Source organism: Lepisma saccharinum, chromosome 12 (genome assembly GCF_977018435.1).
Source record: "Lepisma saccharinum chromosome 12, izLepSacc3.1, whole genome shotgun sequence".
NCBI lineage: Eukaryota > Metazoa > Arthropoda > Insecta > Zygentoma > Lepismatidae > Lepisma > Lepisma saccharinum.
In genome coordinates, this window is record NC_139240.1 from 27,466,691 (window position 1) to 27,489,774 (window position 23,084).

General features: G+C 40.5%; 1 protein-coding gene across 1 annotated transcript in view; it reads left to right on the top strand.

Moving 5' to 3' along the window:
* Positions 1 to 23,084, top strand: part of LOC145996608 (uncharacterized) — a 336,214-nt gene that overhangs the window by 256,118 nt on the left and 57,012 nt on the right. Inside the window, exons 4-5 of the mRNA XM_083133185.1 lie at positions 3,307 to 3,459; positions 21,346 to 21,465. Of these exons, the coding sequence (XP_082989311.1) occupies positions 3,307 to 3,459; positions 21,346 to 21,465 (273 nt within the window). The remainder of the gene's footprint in view (positions 1 to 3,306; positions 3,460 to 21,345; positions 21,466 to 23,084) is intronic.

Below are 23,084 nucleotides of genomic sequence, written 5' to 3' on the forward strand. Positions count from 1 at the left end.
ATGTGAGCTGTTGTAGATTTCGTTAAGTTGGACTGAGGAAAACATAGTATGCAAACTGGGGAAACAATACGTAACGCCACAGCGATAATCTATAAGGAATTGTTGATTTTATATGTGAGTGTGTGTGTGTGTCAAGAAATATATGTGCTTATGGAATAAAATATGTACATTATGTACTCATGAGTAAAACATGTAAATACATGTACTCTAATGTACGGTTTTAGGCATTGTTTGACACGAAACATCAAACATTTCACTGATTTTACCTGAAAACATTAACAGAATAAAAACATGTAATTACATAAAGCCCTACTAATCACATGTTATCAGGAGCGGGAGGCGCCAATCCTGGGTGTCCCCTCGAGGAGCACCAAAACCTCATTTCTGATTACGTAAGCTTGGCTATTTGTTTTAAAAAGAGTTAGGTTTATTGATGACAAGAGTTAATTGAAGTCACTGTTGAAATGACATAGAAAGTAATATAGGCTATATGTTGCAAACTCGTAGCAATTTATGCAAAAAAAAAAATTACTGTTATTTTCATAATATGTAAATAGTAATTATACAGGGTGTATCATAAGTAATAGCGCAAACTGACACAGTTGAAAGTAAAGGCTCAGTAAACATGGGTCTGCAAACGAGCCGATTTCGAGATAATTGCGAATGTGTGGTTACAAGCCGCCACTGACTTCATTGTTTGTAAACGTCTTCCTATTTACTTATGATACACCCTGTATACATGTATATGCACAATAAACATGTTATTTAACTAAGAGTTAAAGTATTTTTTTAAAAAAATTAGGCTATTATATCTAGGGTGCAAGGGGAAAAAGGCATATAAGTCACAAACTGCAATTGTCTGTTGCCTTTATTTAAGTTGCACTGAATCAATCAAAGAAAATATGATAAGTGATTTTTTTTATTGGGCATGTGTAATGATTCTAAACATTAAAGATCCTACATGTATATCATGTGTGTAGTGTTTGGTATTGAAATATTAAACATAACCTAAGTGGTTTCTCCAGAACGGCGTATATATATATTTCCAACTTAAAACCGTAAATATATGACACGTGGTCATGTTCTATATTGAGGGTTGGTGGAAAGCTACTGGGTGGCAGGGTAATAATCAGGTGGTCGCCAAAAATCCATCTCGCCCGGGTGAAAACTTTATCTTGAACCGTTCCTGATCACGAGTTCGGCGTTAGTCAGGACGCGAACTTGAGATCTGCCGTGTGACTAGAGTATGACGTAACCTTATAGTAAAATGCTATTTACGTTTTGTGAAGTGACTTAGGCTTCCTCGCGCGTCTGGTCACCCCTAAGGCCACGGGACCTTCTCAACAGCATATGACTTACACCGTGGATGGATCTCCTGGTGCACGGAGGCCAGGCCTGTGCCAAATGGACTTGGCTCTGTTTTCGAGGAACTTTTCAGCCCCGTTTCGTGAAGCATCCGCTGCACGACGGCCAGCTCTTGAATGCTAGCAGGTGAAACCTGACAGCCTTTTGTTGTTCTGAATGTCTTGTTGCAAAAGGACGATGCAGTGTTTCAACCCCATGCAAGCGTGCTTTGGAGTTCTTGCGTAAAATAGCGTTGAATCTTAATCAGAGTTATGCAACCCGCAGCACACACTGAGTTGGCACGTTGGATAACATATTAGGGGGTATCGTATTTACGCCGATGCCAAGGTCGTTTCTGTCTTGTTAATTGCTTGATTTGTCTTGGTTATTTAGCGTCGGTTTTCTTCCACTTTTGGCTAATCGCGACGATGAGGATGAGTGATGAAACTGATGGAAGAACACTCATAATGAACAGCCATGCCCAGGGTGGGATTCAAACCGTGGTTTCTGACGTCGTAGTGCGCTGTGCGAACCACTCCGCCACGGAAATCGGCAGACAGAGAGACAACGAAAGAGAGAGAGAGAGAAGGGGGGACGGAGAAGAAGACAGACAGAATTGAATTGTTGTTTTAAGTCCGCTTTGTGCAGAGAAAGGTTAATCAGGACTGGACCTACAGTTTAAAGTGGGATCCGAACCAATGTGCCACGTGCCTCCGCCGAATATCGAACTCGGGACCCATTGATTACAAGGCGACAACGTTACCACTACGCCATCCGGGAGACCAGGCAGACAGCTAGAGAGAGACGCAATTTTCTCCATTGTGATAAACAGTTTGTACTCGCCTTTATTCAGTTACAAGGAAAACAAACAAAAGTCAACTGACGTAAACTTGGTTTATGGTATGTTCGTGTGAATTATTAGTGATCATTAGGCCGATTTTTTGTCCTAAAATACTTTCTTTTTGTTCCTTGTATAGAAAATGTAGGTTTTTAAGTTAAAACCAATTTCAGGACATTCCTGAGAGTAATACATGAGTTTTATAATACCTCTTTAGTCTATTATAACCATAAGTGTATATATTTTTTAAGCATATAACAAGAGAAAAATGATGAGAAATCGGGTGAATATGTACATATTCTGGTTGGATTTTCAGTTTCGTTTCTTTCTTTTGATCATGTCCGTTAATTTTATCGTATGGTATATAAATTGTGCACCTATTATAACAGCCAATCAGAGTGCACTGTAGTTGAGGGAAAATGAATCTGAAACAATTGAGGGGTCTAGTGACAGAGGGAGCTATGACACTTTGACTTTGTGTTTTTGGTAAACACCATGAAAAACTGGAGGAATATAAAGGATTAGTGCCATGAGATCCTTTAACTTCAGGGCTGATATTAAATCTTGCACCGATTACTGCAACACAACCTCTGCCACTCCTATTGCAGACACCATCAGTAAGTGGCATAGCTCCTTCTCTCACTGAAAATGCTGATGAGGACGTATTCAAGAACTCAGAAAATCTGCTGCAGAACAAGCGGGAGCTATGCCACATGGTTGTAGTTCACATGATAGATGACAGATGGCAAGAGAAGACTGAAAATGGCAAAAAATAAAATTTTTAAGATTTGTGGCATAGCCCCCTCTCTCACTAGACCCCTCAATTAATCAGATTGCATCAGATCGGTCTACAAATTCACAGAAGTCAAGAGCAAAGCTGTAACCCCTCATCCGTTATAGATGTTTTGTGTAAATTTCTGAAGAAATAAATTAGTCTTATAGGGCCTATTTTGTATTTTGGTTGCTTTGGGCCTGCCTATATTGAGTTTTAATACCTGTCAATACTCAGCCTAGGGATGATATATATCATTCTTCCTTCATAGTGTTGGCGAGGCTAAACATTTCCAGCCACCCTTCGTATATAGCTGCATTATCTAACAATGTTCCTTTGTTTCCCATTGCAGAAGAGTACACGAAGATCACGACCCCCCGCCAGGATGTCCTCTTCAAGAAGGGCTACCTGGCCAAGAAGCGACCCGTTGCTACCTCCAATGCTGACACTGCCAAGCACGCCGACGCCGCCAACGGAGAGTGCAGGCCGCCCCTGGAGAATGGAGGTAAGTTGGCTGCTCCGTAGGATCTATACACAAGTGATTTTTTCCGCCAGAGCTCCGCGAACCCATCTGCCAATCCAGATCGACGGGTTGCAGATAATCAATCAGAGGAAGAGAGAGTACAGGGAGGGAATGACAATGAAAGAGGGAGGGAGACAGACAGAGACTGGCAGAGAGAGAGGGACACAGAGAGAGTGGGAGATAAATGTAGAGAACAGGAGCGTATATTCTAGGCTAGATAGGCTACCTGCGAAGCCTGAAGTCTAGACAATAAAATACAGGAGAAAAATCGATCAGAAATTGTAAATAATATTATTCATATCAGTGAGATGATGATGCCGATTCTGGAGTTGGCAACCTGATTTCTTATGAGTTGGTAACCTGAATTCCTATGAGTTGGCAACCTGATTTCCTATGAGTTGGCAACCTGATTTCCTATGAGTTGGCAACCTAATTTCCTATGAGTTCGCAACCTGATTTCCTATGAGTTGGCAACCTAATTTCCTATGAGTTCGCAACCTGATGGCTTATGAGTTGGCAACCTGATTTCTTATGGGTTGGCAACCTGATTTCTTATGGGTTGGCAACCTGATTTCCTATGCGTTGGCAACCTGATTTCTTATGGGTTGGCAACCTGATTCCTTATGGGTTGGCAACCTCATTCCTTATGGGTTGGCAACCTGATTTTCTATGAGTTGGCAACCTGATTTCCTATGAGTTCGCAACCTGATGGCTTATGAGTTGGCAACCTTATTTCTTATGGGTTGGCAACCTGATTTCCTATGAGTTGGCAACCTGATTTCCTATGAGTTGGCAAACCTGATTTCTTAAGAGTTGTCATATTTATTTCTATTCATAGCGTAGGACCACGTGACATAGTGAGATAGCCTACATCTTGGACTCAGTATACGCCACTGGTAGAGAAAGAGACAGGTAGGAGACAGACACACAGAGATAGAGAAAGGGACAGGCAGAGAGAGAGAGAGAGAGAGAGAAAGAGAGGGAGAGAAAGGTAGAGAAGGAGACAGGCAGAAGACAGACGCACAGAGAGAGAGAACAATTAAGTCAGTGAGCGACAGAGAAAGACAGCCACTGAGAGAGAGAGAAAGAAAGAAAGGAATAGAGACAGACAGACAGACAGAAAGATGAAAGCAGAGAAACGGAGACAGAGAGAGGGAGAGAGAGGAAGAGCACTTAGGCATCCGCTGTTACTAGGGATGGTAGAACCAGAGAGATGTGGTGTGGTTGCAGATAAATTTAAATTAGTCGCCAATAACAAGTTTTGATACAACAAACCACCGGTCCATGGAGCAACATATCAGACACCCATCCCACTGTGTGTCGGAATAAGCGACACCCTGACCTTTCTCTGGGTCTCGTTTTGTTATTATCTCTTGTTATCCCTTAGTGCAGCAGCCTCGCTTTTTCTGGGAATCCAAGTCTGCAAGTTTAGATGCATGTCATACTTGGCCGGAGAAATACTTTGTAAACCCCATTTGTCAACAACAGCTGCGCAAATGAACAGACATAAGGGGACCGTGGATGTAGATGAAGGGTGAAGAATACCCGGTAGAAGGGTGGAACTTATAGTGTAGGAGGAGGGAGAGGCTGGTTGTAGTAACGGCGGGAAAGGGACAAAGAGTGGGTTGTAACTCATGCTGGGAAAAGAATAAGCAATTTTAGTAAGTAAATGGACTGGGAAAGAAAAGTAATGAGACGATTAAAGGAGGCAAAGAGGCAAGTTAGAAAGTAGTTAGGAGGAAGGTAGCAGCCACATTCGTTTTTCTTTCATGTTTTTTCCACCACTTTTTAATTCTCCTAGGTCTCTCGTTGCCCTTTATTTTCTACTTCTTTTCTCATTTTCCCAATCTAGGCATTATCAGGTTTTTCCTCCTTTACATTTTATACTGTTTCACCTTACCTGGAAAATACCCATGTGAAGTGCTTTTTACAGGTGCTGTCAAGTTTTAAGTATGTTCTGAAACCTTCTGCTGAGATTGAATAGTAGGACTTGACTGTATGTATTAAAGAAGGATTAAAGTTGGAAATTGTGCGAAAGTGAATCTAAAGTGCACTTCTATCCAAAAGTGAACATAAGCGTCACTTCAAGTAGACTTCAATCCACAAGTGAATATCTAAGCGTCACTTCAAGTAGGCTTCAATCCACAAGTGAATATCTAAGCGTCACTTCAAGTAGGCTTCAATCCACAAGTGAATATCTAAGCGTCACTTCAAGTAGGCTTCAATCCACAAGCGAATATGTAAGCGTCACTTCAAGTAGGCTTCAATCCACAAGTGAATATCTAAGCGTCACTTCAAGTAGGCTTCAATCCACAAGCGAATATCTAAGTGTCACTTCAAGTAGGCTTCAATCCACAAGCGAATATCTAAGCGTCACTTCAAGTAGGCTTCAATCCACAAGTGAATATCTAAGCGTCACTTCAAGTGGGTTTCAATCCACAAGTGAATATCTAAGTGTCACTTCAAGTAGGCTTCAATCCACAAGTGAATATCTAAGCGTCACTTCAGTAGGCTTCAATCCACAAGTGAATATCTAAGCGTCACTTCAAGTAGGCTTCAATCCACAAGTGAATATCTAAGCGTCACTTCACGTAGGCTTCAATCCACAAGTGAATATTTAAGCATCACTTGAAGTAAACTTTGATACACAAGTGAATATCTAAGCCTAAGCGTCACTATTGTTGCACGAAATGTGAAGAGTTGCAAATAATTTGGCGTGTAGGTTCCTTAAAATGCATAGTCAAACGATCATCCCCGTGATGCTCTCAAAAGACGAATCGTGCGACTCATGTCACTTTCAGCAGAATCAAGTCATGTGATTCATTTCGCCGTCGTCACTTCCGTCATCAGTTCAAATGAATCGACGATTGGATTCATTTCAATGATCCGTTCAAGGAACTATTAATTTCAAAAACCCGTCCAAAAGAACGATTCATATAACTCAATTCAGTGACCCCTTCAGAAAAACCTATGTGTACCATTCATTACAGTGATCCAGCGAAATAAATATTGGTGGGTCATTTCTGTGATCCGTTCAAAGAATCAACTCACTGATCCGGGCAAAACACACCAAGGTTATTCCCACCCCACCCAACTCACTTTCTTCGCTAATATGGTTAGTTATGTTTCTGAAGCAGTAGGGAAAATCCGTCACTTTCTCTTGGAAGATTCGTGAATGAGCTAGAATCCCACATTTAGCTCCGCCAGTGTTTAGCCCCAGCGTAAACAAGGGTGCAAGATTACATTTCCCCAAAGAAGGCGACGGACGAACGGTCGACCGAATGACACAGTAACTCACGCCAAGGGCGATGCAAATTGTCCTGCACGAAAGAAATTATGGCTACGATCGTCTAATGTATGTTCTCGTCCCCCCAATAAAGTTTGGAGAAAGAAATAAAATTCGGAGAAGAGACCCTGCAAATGCTATTCGGATACGGTGCCAAGTTCGCGGCCAAGGCTTATTTTTGGTTATTTTATTGCAAACAGGGTTGCCAATCTAGAACTGGAAATTATCTGGTCACATACTTAAGCTGTCCGTACACGATTATTTGAATTGATTTATTTTACTTTGCTTTTCAGCCATATTTCGCTAATCGCAATGATAAGGATGAGTGATGATATGATGAAATTGATGGACACTCACAAAAAACACCCATGTCCAACCCGAAACCCTTGGCGTCATAACGAGCTGTGCTAACCACTCCGCCACACATGTCGACTCGTACAGGATACAATTATCATTGAAAAAAAAAGTATTCGTGAGGCAACAAAATCAACAATTGAAAGTCATCGAACAATATTTTCATTGTAAATCTTGAGAGGTACACGTTCAAACAAAAATTTGTCAATTTCACATTTTACCGAAAGATGGCAGTGTGTACAAAAAGTCAAAAAAAAAAATATATTAGCCGTAACGAAGATAAAAATATCGTTTCTAAAGAATCAGAAACTGGAAATAAATGTGATGTATTTTTTTGGTATGTAATTTGAGACACCAGAAAAAACGTATAATTATAATATCACATTAATTATCCCTGTTGTTGGTTGTACTTGAATTTAATAAGAAACAGACATCATCATTGGGTTTTATATAGTCATATTTATGTAAAACAGCCCCAAAATTTTTCATTATTTCTATGTCATGCTCTTTTAAGAGTTTTGTTGTTCTTGTTGAGTTTGTTTTTAATTCCACTTTACGCACAGAAAGACTAATTGGGACTGTACCTACAGTTTATTTATTTATTCAAATTTCAGATACAGCTCTTATAAGGCAATTTTACACTGAAAATTCTAATAAATCAACAAGAACAAGTCAAGATGGTTTTAGGTAAAAACAAAAAGGGATACATATAAACAGATAAGACAAACAAGGAAACAAACAAAAAGATTTACATATTCGTTCTTAGAGAAGATCGGAAAATACTTTCAGGGGCAAAAATGTCAATGTTTGTAGGTAGTTTGTTATAGAACTGGGGCAGCTTGTAGATCAGAGCGCGCTGTATAAGGGAAAGCCTAGCGGTAGAGTTGTGGAACAATTCAGTGTTTCGGGTCGATCGAGAGGGAACTCTGAAGTTGAATTCTGTAAGTAGAAATTCAGATCTTAGCTTTCCATTGATGATTTTATAGAAAAATTTCATATCGGCCATATCGCGTCGGGTCTGCAGTAACTGGATGTTCAAAGTAGTCAGGATGTCAGGTTTCTGAAGATGCCGCAGAGAAGGAATTCTATGACGAACAATGGCGGTAAAGAAGCTGAGGACGGAATCCATGCTAGAGAGATTTGTATTGGAAGCCATGGCCCAGACTGGAGAGCAGTATTCGAGAATCGGAGAAATGAATGACTTGAAAAACAGACTAATAGAAGTTGGAGTATCAATTTCAGTGAATCTGTAGAGGAGGCCTAAGAGGCGCATTGCACTTTTAGTTGTAGATGCGATGTGTTCCTTAAAGTTCAGCTTTTCATCTATAATAACACCTAGATCTTTCTGGGTCGCAACTGTGGTAATATAATTGTTTTCAAGAACATAATGAGAATGTATAATGTATCTTTTTATTTTTTAAAGAGACTGTGTGGGAGGAACATTTCTGCGGGTTAAGTTGTAGATTCCACTGCTTACACCATGTGACAAGTTCGGAAAGGGCATTCTGGAGAATCACAGAATCTTGTGTGGTTCAGATTTCTTTGAAAAGTTTACAGTCGTCAGCAAACATGAGTATATTGACAGGAAGTGAGGAAAGTCTTTGAGGTAGATCGTCCATGTATAGGATGAACAAGAGAGGGATTCGAACCCGGGATGCCTTGATGCCACTTACCAGTACACCATCGGAGATGGCCTTTTTAAAAGTTTTCACAGCCATTGAACGCAATTCTTTTAATCAATTTTGGTCACATAATTATTTTCCCGAAGGCAAAATTCACTATGACGATTGATATCTCTCAGGTTATACGTGCATTGAACGTAGTGCAAGGTTTATAAAAAGATCCCCCCCCCCCAAAAAAAAAGAAAAACGAGAGACGATCTACCAAATATCACGCAACGACCGACCAAAATTTCGCGTACCGGTCGCCCATTAATCCATTAATCACGTAGCGATCGACCAAAAATTACTTAAGGATCGACCAAAAACCAGAAAGCGATCTACGAGAAAGCATGTAGCGATCGACCAAAGGTCACGAAGAGACAGCCACGTGTCGATCGACCAAAAATCACGTAACGGTTGATCATTAATCATGTAGCGATCAACCAAATATCTCGAAGCGATCACCACGTGTCGATCGACCAAAAATTATGTAGCAGTTGTTCATTAATCATGTAGCGATCGGCCAAATATCACGAAGCGATAGACCAAAAATCACGTAGCGATCGACCAAAAATCACGTAGCCGTTGATCATTAATCATGTACCTATCGACCAAATATCACGAAGCGATAGATCAAAAATCACGTAGCGATCGACCAAAAATCACGTAGCCGTTGATCATTAATCATGTACCAATCGACCAAATATCACGAAGCGATAGATCAAAAATCACGTAGCGATCGACCAAAAATCACGTAGCCGTTGATCATTAATCATGTACCGATCGACCAAATATCACGAAGCGATAGATCAAAAATCACGTAGCGATTGACCAAAAATCACGTGTCGATCGACCAAAATTAACGTAGAGATCGACTAAATATCACGTAGTGATAGACCAAAAGTCACGAAGTGTTCGACGAAAAATCATGTGACGATAGACCAAAAATCACGTAGCGATCGACTGTTCGATTGCAATCTAGCCAGGCCTGCCATATAGTTATTTACCTCTGTAGATTAGTCGCGCCGTTCAAATAAGAACAAGCGACGGGCCACCCACATCCTGCCGGAACTTCAACTTATAATTTCTTGGGGAATATTCCAGAATCTCGCGGCAAATTCGCAACAAGAATCTATCCTCATCCCAGAGAAGAAACATGCCTCTTCCTTTAAGCGTGATGCACGTGGTCACATGGCCTCCTGGGCTCTCTAAAATACATTTCATTGCGTCCGTGAACTTGTCCGATGCCAGGAATAGCCGCGTTTGCCAACACGTGACCAGCGCCACGCAGCGGGGAGCGGGGGAAACAATGGAATTGGAGCATTTTACGTCAATAACAGACTCTTCCTCGCCCGCTCGCAGACGGAGATTGAGGAGGACTTGGCGCTCGGAGGGAAATAATGGAATCTTCGTTTTCCACAGTCGTTAATCCGAGGGGAACAAGCCGTTATTGTGTTGAGGAGGCTTTCGTTAACTTTTACGAGCTCGTCGAGAGCGAAATGACTTTAGAATTAGTTGGCGTTTGCGAAATCTTCCTGCTTGCGAGATAGCCCTTCTCATTTCCACTATCCTCGTCTGGGAACGAGACTTTACATTGGAGCTTTTGCTCTGCCGCTGTATTCAAAGCTAAGTTGGTTTCACTAGCAGCTTGCGAAACTAGTCGTCAAATTGCGCCTAAATTTACACATTATGATTACAGTCTGTCGCAGGAGTCTGTACAGCAGGGCTGCGCGTAATGGAAGAGGAGAGAAAGCGAATGGGCGGGGTAAAGCCGTGTACGCTGCTGCAAACGGCTGCTTGCTACACAGACTCCTGGAACAGACTATAGTCTCTTTTGAAGGATTTGATAACCATAAATTTTATGCGACTTTTAAGTAGCATTAAGGTTCCATTTGGTGACTATTACACAACATTCGGGAGTCATTTGGGGACTAACGCGTAACATTAAGGGAGATTTCAGACCGAAACGACAAGTGACACGGAGACTTCACCGGCAAGCGACAAACGACACAAGTCCCTTCACTCTATAATGAAGCATTCACCGCGCATGCGCGAACAATAAACCGAGGCGACACGATGCACGGTATTGCGAAAACGGCCCAGTCCGTGCGACACTTGGCAACTTGCCGTTTCGCTTCAGTTCGAAACGTTCCTTTAAATATTGAGGGTTTGATTCCAAGCAACATGAGTCGCTTCGGTCTGAAAGCTCCCTATGCCACATTTGGTATCTAATACGTAACATGTGGGCGCCATTAGGCGAACATTACGTAAAATTTAATCGTCAGTTAGCGACTATTACGTGTCCCTAACATGTGCACACCATTTTGCAACTATTAATTAGCATTTAGGCCACAGTTGGTGACTACTACGCAACACTTAGGCGTCTTTGCCGAATCTTGTGTAACATTTCGTCCTTATTTGACTGTAGTGGATCTCCAGTGGTAAGTTCGGCCACCGATGTAGAGTTAGGCAACACGCATGGCACCTTCAGAATCTAAGGGTTCCATTTCTTTATTGCTGGTGACTGTACCTTCGATAAATGTTAAGTTTTTGCACCTTTTATGATATAACGAAAACACTCGCTTTGTCTTCCACATCGATTTCTCATCTCGAAAGGTTATCGATACAACCTTAGAGAGTTGATAGGTACATTGAACTCATGCTGCACCAAAGCCACAACAAAAGAACCAGGAACGAATTTCGCGAGCAGCCACTTTCACGAATTATTATCACAGAGCAAAGTAACATTTCGCGTGAGCTATAATTTTTAGAACTTGGCGATCTCGTGATAACAAATCATTCCAGTTAGGGGGACCGGTAACATTTACATGACGCGATTGAACTTTTCAGAAAGAAAGGAAAATGAAAAATTATGGAATTCCGAACCAAATTAGACATTGCTTCGTGATCGAGTCGGCGATAATATGGTAATTAGTTTAAACTTTCCGGACTGTGAACCTCTTAAAACTTGGCCCTTGGGCGCCAAAATGCTTAAGTTGATACGTCGCGAAGGAGAAAGAGTGTCGGCGGAATGCAAATACCAATCTTACCACATCGAAGTAATCAGACAAAAGTTAATTTCATAAATAACTGAGTTACAGTTAGGGGTATACTTTGTCTCAACAGTTATTGTTACAGACACAGTTACTCCTTCAAGCAAGTAGCTCAGTCACAGTTATTGATTTGAGAAAGTAACTCATTCACAGTTATTCTTTTGAGAAAGTAACTCAGTCGCAGTTCCTCTTTTGAGAAAGTAACTTACTCCCAGTTATTTAATTGAGAAAGTAACTCAGTCACAGTTCCTCATTTGAGAAAGTAACTCACTGCCAGTTATTCATTTGAGAAAGTAACTCAGTCACAGATACACATTTGAGAAAGTAACTCAGTCCCAGTTATTCATTTTGTGAAAATAACTCAATCACAGATACTTCATTTGAGAAAGTAACTCCGTCACAGATACTCATTTGAGATAGTAAACTCAGTCATAGTTATGCATTTGAGAAAGTAACTCAGTAGCAGTTCCTCATTTGAGAAAGTAACTCCGTCACAGATACTCATTTGAGATAGTAAACTCAGTCATAGTTATGCATTTGAGAAAGTAACTCAGTAGCAGTTCCTCATTTGAGAAAGTAACTAAGTCACAGATACTCATTTGAGAAAGTAACTCACTCACAGATATTCATTTGAGTAAGTAACTCAGTCACATATACTCATTTGAGAAAGTAACTCAGTCACAGTTATTCATTTGAGAGAGTAACTCAATCACAGATACTCATTTGAGAAAATAACTCAGACACAGACACTCTTTTGAGAAAGTAACTCAGTCACAGTTATTCATTTGAGAAGGTAACTCAATCACATATACTCTTTAAAGAAAGTAACTAAGTGCAAGATACTCATTTGAGAATGTAACTCAGTCATAGTTGTTCGGACTCTGTAGCCGAGTGGTTAGCACATCGCGCTGCGACGCCAAGGGTCCCGGGTTCGAATTCCGCTCAGGCTTGTTTGTTTGTGAATGTCCATTCATCAATTTCATCATTTCATCACTCATCCCCATCTTCGCAATTTAGCCAAGAGGCACAAAACGCGAAGTAAAATAAACCAAATCAATCAATCAGTCATAGTTATTCACTTGAGAAAGTAACTCAGTCACATATACTCATTTGAGAAATTAACTCAGTTACAGTTATTCATTTGAGAAAGTAACTCAGTCACAGATACTCATTTGAGTAAGTAACTCAGTCACATATACTCATTCGAGAAAGTAACTCAGTCACATTTATTCATTTGAAAAAGTAACTCAATCACATATACACATTTGAGAAAGTAACTCAGTCACAGACACTCATTTGAGAAAGTAACTCAGTCACAGTTATTTCTTTGAGAAAGTAACTCAATCATAGATACTCATTGGAGAAAGTAACTCAGTCACAGATACTCATATGAGAATGTAACTCAGTCATAGTTATTCATTTGAGAAAGTAACTCAGTCACATATACTCATTTGAGAAAGTAACTCAGTTACAGTTATTCATTTGAGAACGTAACTCAGTCACAGATACTCATTTGAGTAAGTAACTCAGTCACATATACTCATTCGAGAAAGTAACTCAGTCACATTTATTCATTTGAGAAAGTAACTCAATCACAGATACACATTTGAGAAAGTAACTCAGTCACAGATACTCATTTGAGAAAGTAACTCAGTCACAGTTATTCATTTGAGAAAGCAACTCTGTTACAGCCATTCATTTGAGAAAGTAACTCAGTCACAGACACTCATTTGAGAAAGTAACTCAGTCACGGTTATTCATTTGAGAAAGTAACTCAGTCACAGTTCCTCACTTGAGAAAGTAAATCAGTCACAGATACTCATTTGAGAATGTAACTCAGTCATAGTAATTCACTTGAGAAAGTAACTTAGTCACAGTTATTCATTTGAGAAAGTAACTCAGTCACAGATACTCATTGGAGAAAGTAACTCAGTCACAGATACTCATTTGATTGATTTGATTGCTTTATTTTACTTCGCCTTTTGTGCCACTTTTGGCTAATTTGCGAAGATGGGGAGGAGTGCTGATATGAAATTGATGAATGGACAGTCACAAACACCATGCTCAGGCCAGGATTCGAACCCGGGACTCCTTGCGTCGTAGAGCGATGTGCTAACCACTCCGCCACGGGGCCGGCAGATACTCATTTGAGAATGCAACTCAGTCACAGTTATTCATTTGAGAAAGTAACTCAGTCACATATACTCATTTCAGAAATTAACTCAGTCACAGTCATTCATTTGAGAAAGTAACTCACGTCAGTAGGAGTTCCTCATTTGAGAAAGTAACTGAGTCACAGTTATTCATTTGAGAAAGTAACTCAGTCACGGTTATTCATTTGAGAAAGTAACTCAGTTGCAGTTACTCGGTCGAAGAAGTTACTCAGTTGAGAAAGTAACCCAGTTACACCTACTTATTTTTTGAAGTGACTCTGATACCGTTATCTTAAAATGTAACTAAGTTACTTCTACTGTTACTTATTCTAGATTCAAGTGGGATCTTCTCTTATTTTCCACTGATGTGTTTCAAACATTATGCCGTCACATTCGTCATGTCCTATCTTCAAACGTTGCTTTTGTTCGAGGAAACATCAACATAATTTTTCAACAGTGGCTGTAATTTTGAGTTTGAGAAACTGGAGAACAAGGAAAACTTATGTAAATTACAGAAAGGGATATTTTCGTGGCCTGGCAGAAAGGAATGAGAAAAATACGAATGTAGAAGCGAGTGGGAAATGAATGTCAGCGTCTACCTAGGAAAGAAACAGATGGATGTGTTTCGCGGAAGCGCAAATTGCTCTGCTTTGGACGACTCTGTCCTGCATAGTTCAAAGGCAAGATGGCGCTTGTTTGCTTGCGGTAGAATAACGTTAACATAGGTGCAAACTTCTACAATAACCTGTTTAGTTCTGGCAATGTAAAATTTAATAATGTCTCTCTGTGTCTTGCATTCCAACTGTATGATCATATATTTTCTTCAGTTTGGATTATATTATTTCTCCAAAACAGAAACAATATTTAAAAATTACCATAAATGTACCGGGTGATCAGAATTAAAGTTGCCATACTCAGAGCCCTCTGTAGCCCGTTGGAAGCAACACATTGCGATGAAACTTCGTACAGAGGCTACTGGGACAATGGAGAAGCGAATGGTGATGAGAAAAAAAAATAGTTAAACTTTTCACCACCAGGTGGAAAAATGGTACTGGAATAATAACAACCAGAAGTCGGACATGCAAAACTTCATGTTTAGTTTATGTCACTACAGCAGTGTTCAAGATGTGCGCCGTCAGCACGAAACACTCTTTGGAAGCGTAAGAGAGCGTAATCAACGACTCAGCAGCAGGCTGCTGTTTTCTTTGCAGCACATTTCAGCGCCACATTTCCACCTGGTGGTGAAAATTTGAACTTTTTTCTCTCATCAGCATTCGCTTCCTCATTATCTCCGTAGCCTCTTTACCAAGTTTCACTGCAATCTGGTGCTTCGAATGAGCTTCAGAGGAATCTGAATAAGTGAATTTTTTATTGTGACCAAGACATGCCATTGGGTGATTAGTGTTCAGCGCATTGAGTCCCATTGCCACTATTTTTTCTGGTTTTCTACACCGAAGTAGCTCCTCAATTGTCCTCATAATGCTGGCTAAATTATGAAATTTTGGAGCTCCCACCGGGATCGAACTCAGGGCCTCTTCCACCAAGCGCATGAGCTCTAAACATTTGACCACGTCTGAACTCTTATGATATATTCATATATAACATGAAAAAAATCTTTACGGAGACATAGTAATATGGCTTATATCCACATATCTATTTATGTATCTAATCTATCTATCTACATGTACGAACACGCACACATTTATGTACATGTAAACACGTCATGCCACGCCCCTCATATTAACCATGCCATCTATTGGCTAAACAACATAAAAGCATACCTTTCACAAAAGTTTCTGCGTTGGCTCAGCATAGTGAGGTCAATTAGAAGTAGTTGGCTCCGGTCTCGACAGCAAGAAAAAAACAGCGGCGATGGGACTCTATGTGCTGACGATATGTCACCGAATTACAAAGCCGCTTGGTAGACTCTGGTGTTTGGAGGTATGTTGCGTCATGTAGTTATATATCGTTGTATAAAACAGAATATCGCACACATATATTCTAATATATATACGTAGATAGATAGATATACAGAGGATTGTATTGGAGCAATTTTTCTAGGGGTAACAGATTGACATTTTAGAAACAGTTTTATATTTTATTTCTTTGTATACAATTCATGGAACATATAATGAAAAAATGTAACTCATGAAATTTTGAAGTAGTACTCTTTCTTATTTGCATAGCGAAATTTCTGCCAGCACTATGTAAAAATATATTTGAAGATAACAGACTGACACAATTATCAAGCTATGAATCTGGATTTTCTAAATAAGAGTTAGTACTTCAATGACACATTTTAGAGTTTTGAAACGTATATTGTCACGTTCGCCACCTACAACCGTGGTAGAACCTTGTTCGAAATGCAGTGGGAAAAGGGGGTTATGGTTAAATATTGAGACCGCCGGGACTCTATGCAACCCGCAGCACGCAAAAGCTTCTCCCTGCTGCATAAACAACAGGAAAACACAGAAAGGCAGAGGGAGAAAGAAGTGTGCCTTTGGAAACCACTGACTAAGCTTTTTGTGCGTTGCGTGCGGCGTAATGGACAGCGTGCGTGTGGGCCGTGGCTTCGATGCTTCACGCCACCGAACTGTGGAGCACGAGGCGTGAAAGAAACACTAAACACTCCCCTGGAGGGAGCACGCAGTTCTATCTCGCCTTCAACTCAATTTCTCAAACATGAGCAAAAATATGACTCAGAGAAATAAACTCTCTCCCTTTCCTCCACGATCTAGGCTGTTCTGCCCCACATCTCCTACCTCCGTGGTAGAACAGTTAGAGTAACGCTTTCTGAATATAGTTTCGAATATCGCCTCGTCGTTACCCTCTCCGGTAGTGTATTGGTTAACGCTGTCGCATTGTGGTCAATTCTGACCTCCGTGGTGGAGTGGTTAGCATAGCGCGCTACGACGCCAGGAGTTCAGGGTTCGGATCCCACTCTGGGCATTACTGTTATTTGTGAGTGCCAATCAATTTTGTCACTTCATCACTCATCCTCATCGTCGCGATTGGTCAAAAATATCGGAGGAGCGACGCTAAATAACAAATCAAAAAGGCTTGTGGTTAGTTAACTGTTCTTAAGTTCGACTTTCTGTTGGGGCACGTTTCAGAGATGTACAAAGATACATTTCATTACTAAAAACTAAACTGCATGACGCAACAGCCCTCTAAGAGCCGAGTGGCTATTTAAAAACAAGCTGCTTTCTGCACCGCGCTTGGCAAAAGCAGTGTTGCTAAATGAAGGGAAGTTTCTTTTGATAAAGGGGAATCCGAGTTCAATTTTAGGTAAAAATGGAAATTTTCTGAAAAATATAGAAATTGTCGAAACGTTTGAAGTTGTGGGATTTCTGCTTTTGTTTCACTTGCATGCCTGCATTGGTGTTTCATTCCTGTTATATCTAATTAATAGCTATATAATAAATATGTAAAATAAAGAAAGTTTTGTCGCGGTAAACCAGGTCACTGTTCTTTGTGTGCACCCGTGTGAAGTATCAACCAGCGTTGCAGAGTTTGCATGTCGTATCATTACTATCCATAACTAAAGAGGAGACGAGGGTAGGGGATTGGAAAAGTTCAAGTGCAAACAGCACAAACTTCTCCCTCAGAATCGAAGCTATGAACCATGACATTGGAACTAGGCATCACGCACGCAAGTTTCATGCAATTGCCTTCTGATATGCTCCTCTTTTTTCGATCAGGGAGAAGAGAGGAGGAGAGGAGATATATGGCAGACACTGAGTCTAAGAGAAAAAGTAACATGCTCCCGGAGTTTTGAGGGAAGGGGGATTATCACGTTGCACGTGATCCCCTAAGCATGCGAGTTTCGTTGTTCGTGCACGTGGGAGGGTATGGGGGGGGGAATCTGTAAGGGTTTTACATATTTCAGCAGTAAGAGACTTTGGGTAGATGAGAATTTATGCTGCCAGTAGGTTGTAGTCGACTCGACAAAGAGATATTGGTTTTGTAGAGCCTCGTACCATCTTACCGTATGTGTTCCCAGTCACATATGCTAAGTTATCTGTGTTGGTTGTCGTATGTCTTTCACATGTTTATCTTCTCATCCTTTTCGTTGAAATTAATTTGCAACTAAAATGCAAGAATATGCACAAGAGAAACACGTTTATCCGAAAATCTTATTTTAATCAAAACTCTTTTTTGTAAATTTAAAATACAATTTTTTTCATCGCAATAATCATTATTTAATAGTTTATTGGTCTCTAGCTTCAAACCCACCCTTCTCCCCGTGTGTCAAGGTGGTGGCATTTCAACTTAGGTCGGCCCCTGTGGCGGCGGAGTGGTTAGCACATCGCGCTACGACGCCAGTGGTCCAGGATATTTGTGTGTGTCCATTCATCAATTTTATCACTCATCTCCATCTTCGTAAATTAGCCAAAGTGGTACAAAAAGCGAAGTAAAATAAAGCAAATCAATCAATCAATTTAGGTGTTTGATTGATTTATTTGGTTTATTTTACGTCGCTTTTCTATCACTTTTGGTTAATTGCGAAGATGACGATGAGTGATGATATGATGAACACCCACGCGCAGGTCAGGATTCGAACCATGGACTTCTGGAATTTAGGGGAGAGATCTACCATTATATATATTGTAATGTGACAAGGGTGTTAACGAGTTACGAGGGATGTCACTTAGGGATGTAGCAGTAAAGCAATATTAAACTGGGGTTTGCAGGTTGTGGATAGCCCTCCTTGACTCGGTGAAGAGGTAAGGAAGCCGGACGAGCAAAGCACACTCACCTAATCGGGCAGCGACCCGTCCGGCGTCTCGGACTCTGGTGACGACCACGGCATGGTCGCGCGACCACGTTGACGTTAGAATACTCCCTTAATATTTTCCAAAAGTCCGGGGTACTTATCCGTGCCGTGTGTCTGATAAGTTTGCAAGCTACTGTGTCACTACTTCCCTCTTTCTATCAGGAAGAGCGACCCCGTAGTTGCAAGCTTCATTCTGTCTAGCCAGAGGAATTGTGTTATTGTCGCTGCCTAGATTGGGTCAGTATGCTCGAGTTTAAGTTGGTTTTTACATACCTTTTGGTGCCCGTTCGCCTTCCCATGACAATATATGTATATATACATACACACATACAAAAAATCAAGAAATTCATAGACTAAGCATCTGGAGATTTACTAACAAAAACTAAGGAACAAATATAGCATATCAGCAGCGGCATCGATAATTTATTACTTTCAATACATTTTGTTATCTCGATTTGATTTGATTTTGTTATTGAGCGTCGCTTTCCTGCCACGTTTGTCTAATCGCGGCGATGAGGATGGCGGCTGTAATTTAATTGACCTGTTTTATATACGTATTTTTAGATCCACACTAATATAAATGTAACTATGCTTAGTGTTGTATGTTTCAATACAGGGCTTATGTGAGTGCTTTGCGTGGATGAACTGTATTTTGGACTTGCATTGAACTTAATATTAAATAAAACTTATAGAAAAGCAATTTGTCGGCTAATAGGTCCACGAGTCGTACTAATTAGGTTGTGGTAATAAACAAGAATACGCACGCGAGAGAATTCCCTGTTTCAGATGTCTAACGGGTTTTACAAAACATCCCGTACCGTAACCTTTCAGTGTACGGATGCACAGGTGCCAAACATTCGTCCTAGGTACACAGTATCGCATTGTGTGACACTTGCATCCTGCTCCGAGTGTTTGAAATACACACAGGGCATAGAACACAGAAATAGACGCGGTGGCCCATGGTTTCGAGGGAGGAAACATTCCTTGCATTGGCGAGTAATCGTGTCAGTGTTGCCAACGTCATTGCTTTGAGACCAGTTTTAGGTGAGTTACTCTGCAAAAGTGACTCGAAAAGTAATTCTGGTTGGGTGTTGCGAGTAACAGCCGTACGTTAACTAGGTCCTGGCGACGAAGAATTTCGCCTTCAATCGTCACTTGCTCTTCATTGTATTGTACAGTATTTGCATTTTGGGTGTTAAACATCGCCTTTTGCCACTTACGAATAATCGTGACCAAGAGGTGAAGGGATATTTGCAAGGAAACACCAATGATCAGGCCAGGAGACGAACCCAGAACCTTCCATGACGAATATTCAACTCTCTCGGACACTTCATCAGTGCTTATTGGTTGCACTGAATATGTATGATTGTATCATTTAAATTATTGTATTGTATTGTATTGAATTGTTGTTCTTGTTTCAAGTCCACGTTATGCACAGATAGGCTGATCGGGACTGGATCTTCAGTTTAAAGTGGGTTCCGAACCACTGTGCCATGTGCCTCCAACGGGTATCGAACTCGGGACCTCTTGCTTACAAGGCGACTACGTTAGCACTACGCCATCAGGGCGTATTGTATTGTATTATTTCAGTTAAGTTACAGAAAGCGTTAGTAATTTCGGCAAGATCTCGTCCACAAGGTTACAACTGTAGTCAGCCTTTGTGAATTGCGTTGTCAGATGTCAGTTTATAGAATACTGTAATTGGGTAGCCAACCTGTCTTTTGTGAATTGATTTTTCCTTTTTTAAGTACACTTTATACATACATTAGGCTAATCGGGACTTGACCTACAGTTTAAAGTGGGATCCGAACCATTGTGCAATGTGCCTCCACGGGTTATCGAAACCAAGAGCACTCGATTACACCGAGACGTTACCACTACGCCATCGGTGAGGGCCGATGAAATTATATTCATGAACACATATGGACAGGGAGAAGCCCCACAGAGGAATATACTGGGTGTGAGTTCAGACGCCAGAGCTTCGTTAGCATGCAACAATGTAGTCCAGAATGTGTGGAAGATTGGTAATTTCGAGTAAAGAACTATTCGCTAAAGGTATTGTTTCTACATCAGTCCAGCATCAGACAATGTACCCAAGATGATGATGTATCAATGTCAGTTGAAATGCATGACAGAGTGTAACAGCTAATAAAAATCTAGGTTCCGATTTGGGTCCGACTTAGCTCTATATCAGTACTGAGAGTTTGCAACACCGATGAGCGTCACTACAAATGTTTTAGACTTAGCATTCTTCATTGTAAAGTACACAGGCTACGTTCAGGAACAGTTGGAACCGCTGGCGTCGGAAGCAGGGGAAGGGGGACTTAGGGAGAAATGTCCCCTTTTATTTTTCTAGGAAGATACGAAGGTAAAAAGAAAAATGAAGAAATAACTTTACATATTTAGTGTAAAATTACTATTTATATTGGAAGAAAGTGCAAAACATGAAAGTTTTATGTACATTTGGTGCGAAACGAGTAGAACTACACATAAGTTGGCTCACCCTGTGCATTTTTGTGGAAATAGATTAGTCTATGTCGTAGCCTCGATCCTGGTACTCAAATGCGACTTTCTTTTGTTTCAGATCCAGTGGAGAACTCCATTTCGCCACCGGCCAATCACGAGGTTGTGACTCCGGAAGAGGAGACTCCTATCTACTGCACCAATGGCTACGCGGACCCTGGGACCATCTACTACGTAAATGGTAGGTTGCGAGGTAACGTCAGTCCAGAGGCGCAACCACGAATTTTTGTCGTGGGAGGGGGGCAAGTACTAGGGTAAACGTGCCAATAATAATAATTATTATTATTTTAAATAATAATGCTAATAATAATAATGTTCTTTATATATTGTTATTGTTATTATTTATTTGCTTTATTTTACTTCGCTTATTGTGCCACTTTTGGCAAATTTGGGGATGAGTGATGATATGATGAAACATCCATGCCCAAGCCGGTATTCTAACCCGGGACCAACATTATTATTATTATTAGTAGTAGTAGTAGTAGTAGTAGTGATAGTAGTAGTAGTGGTAGTATCAAAGACGTTATTACCCTTGTAAATTATGAAGGAAGTGGGTAGAAGTCGGTGCTAAGGCATTTGTGTTCGAACAAACGATTTGAATTATTTTTTCAACACCTTCAATTTCACATTAATAATGGAAAACATGCACACAAACTATTTTTGAAAGACAGAAAATGCTTGGTAAATGCATTCCAAATAAAATTCTTTTTTACATTAACATGTATAACTTTCATGCACGATATATGTTTCACACATATGCAACATGGACACTAAATTGTGTACGAATTGAAAGTTTCTATAATACATATTTTATACATACAACATATATTACTTAAATACATTATACAATCAATTCATCTATCTCACAATAGACCAACAGCAAAAATTACATAAATTGTCTCTCAAATGTGCATGCTCCCTTTCCTCGAAACAATTGTTCATGCATTTAAAACAAAATCAATTAAGACAAGTGTTATTTCTCTGTCTGGTAGGCTAATTTACAATACATTACAGAGAACAATGACACATTGCGAGCGAAGCGAACAAAACAATTTGTGGATCCAATTTTTTTAGAGCTGGAATCAATATTGATTTAATAGGGTGCATATAATTTCACGGGACGCCTATGCATTATCTGTTTTACAACTTTTGTGTTTCCCCGATGGTGTAATGGTAACATCGTCGCCTTGTGATCAAGGGGTCCCTGGTTCGATACCCAGTAGAGGCACATGTCACAGTGGTTCGGATCCCACTTGAAACTGTAGGTCCAGTCCCGATTATCCTCTCTGTGCGTAAAGTGAACTTAAAACCACAAATCAATCAATCAATTGTACAGCTTATTTTCATTTAGATCGTTCGGTGCCCAGCAACAGGTCTGAACTTGACAAGACGAAGGAAAGCAGGTATTGCGAGCGAAGCAAGCAAGAAAATTTTACGAAAAGTGTTTCATTTGCATAAAAGTTGAAGTTGTGGGCGGTGATTGCCCCCTGCAGGTACACTTGGCCGTCAATGTTTGCCCCCCCTAGAACTCGTTTGCAACCAAGGTTGGAGGTGGGCAATGCCCCCCTGTGGTTGCGCCACTGCGCCAGTCTCAAGCTTTCTTTCAAAATTACTACCGCATTGAAAGATTCCGAATCATTGTTATTAAATTATTACTTTGGAGCCGCCGTATCAGCCGGTGTCCATTCACAGCTCAGAACGGTTATTTTGACAAAATCCCGTTTCCCTGCTGGCTCCTTCAGGAAGGAGGGATTTTAATGTTGCCGCTTCTTGCCCAAACAGTAGGCCTAATTGGTTGTT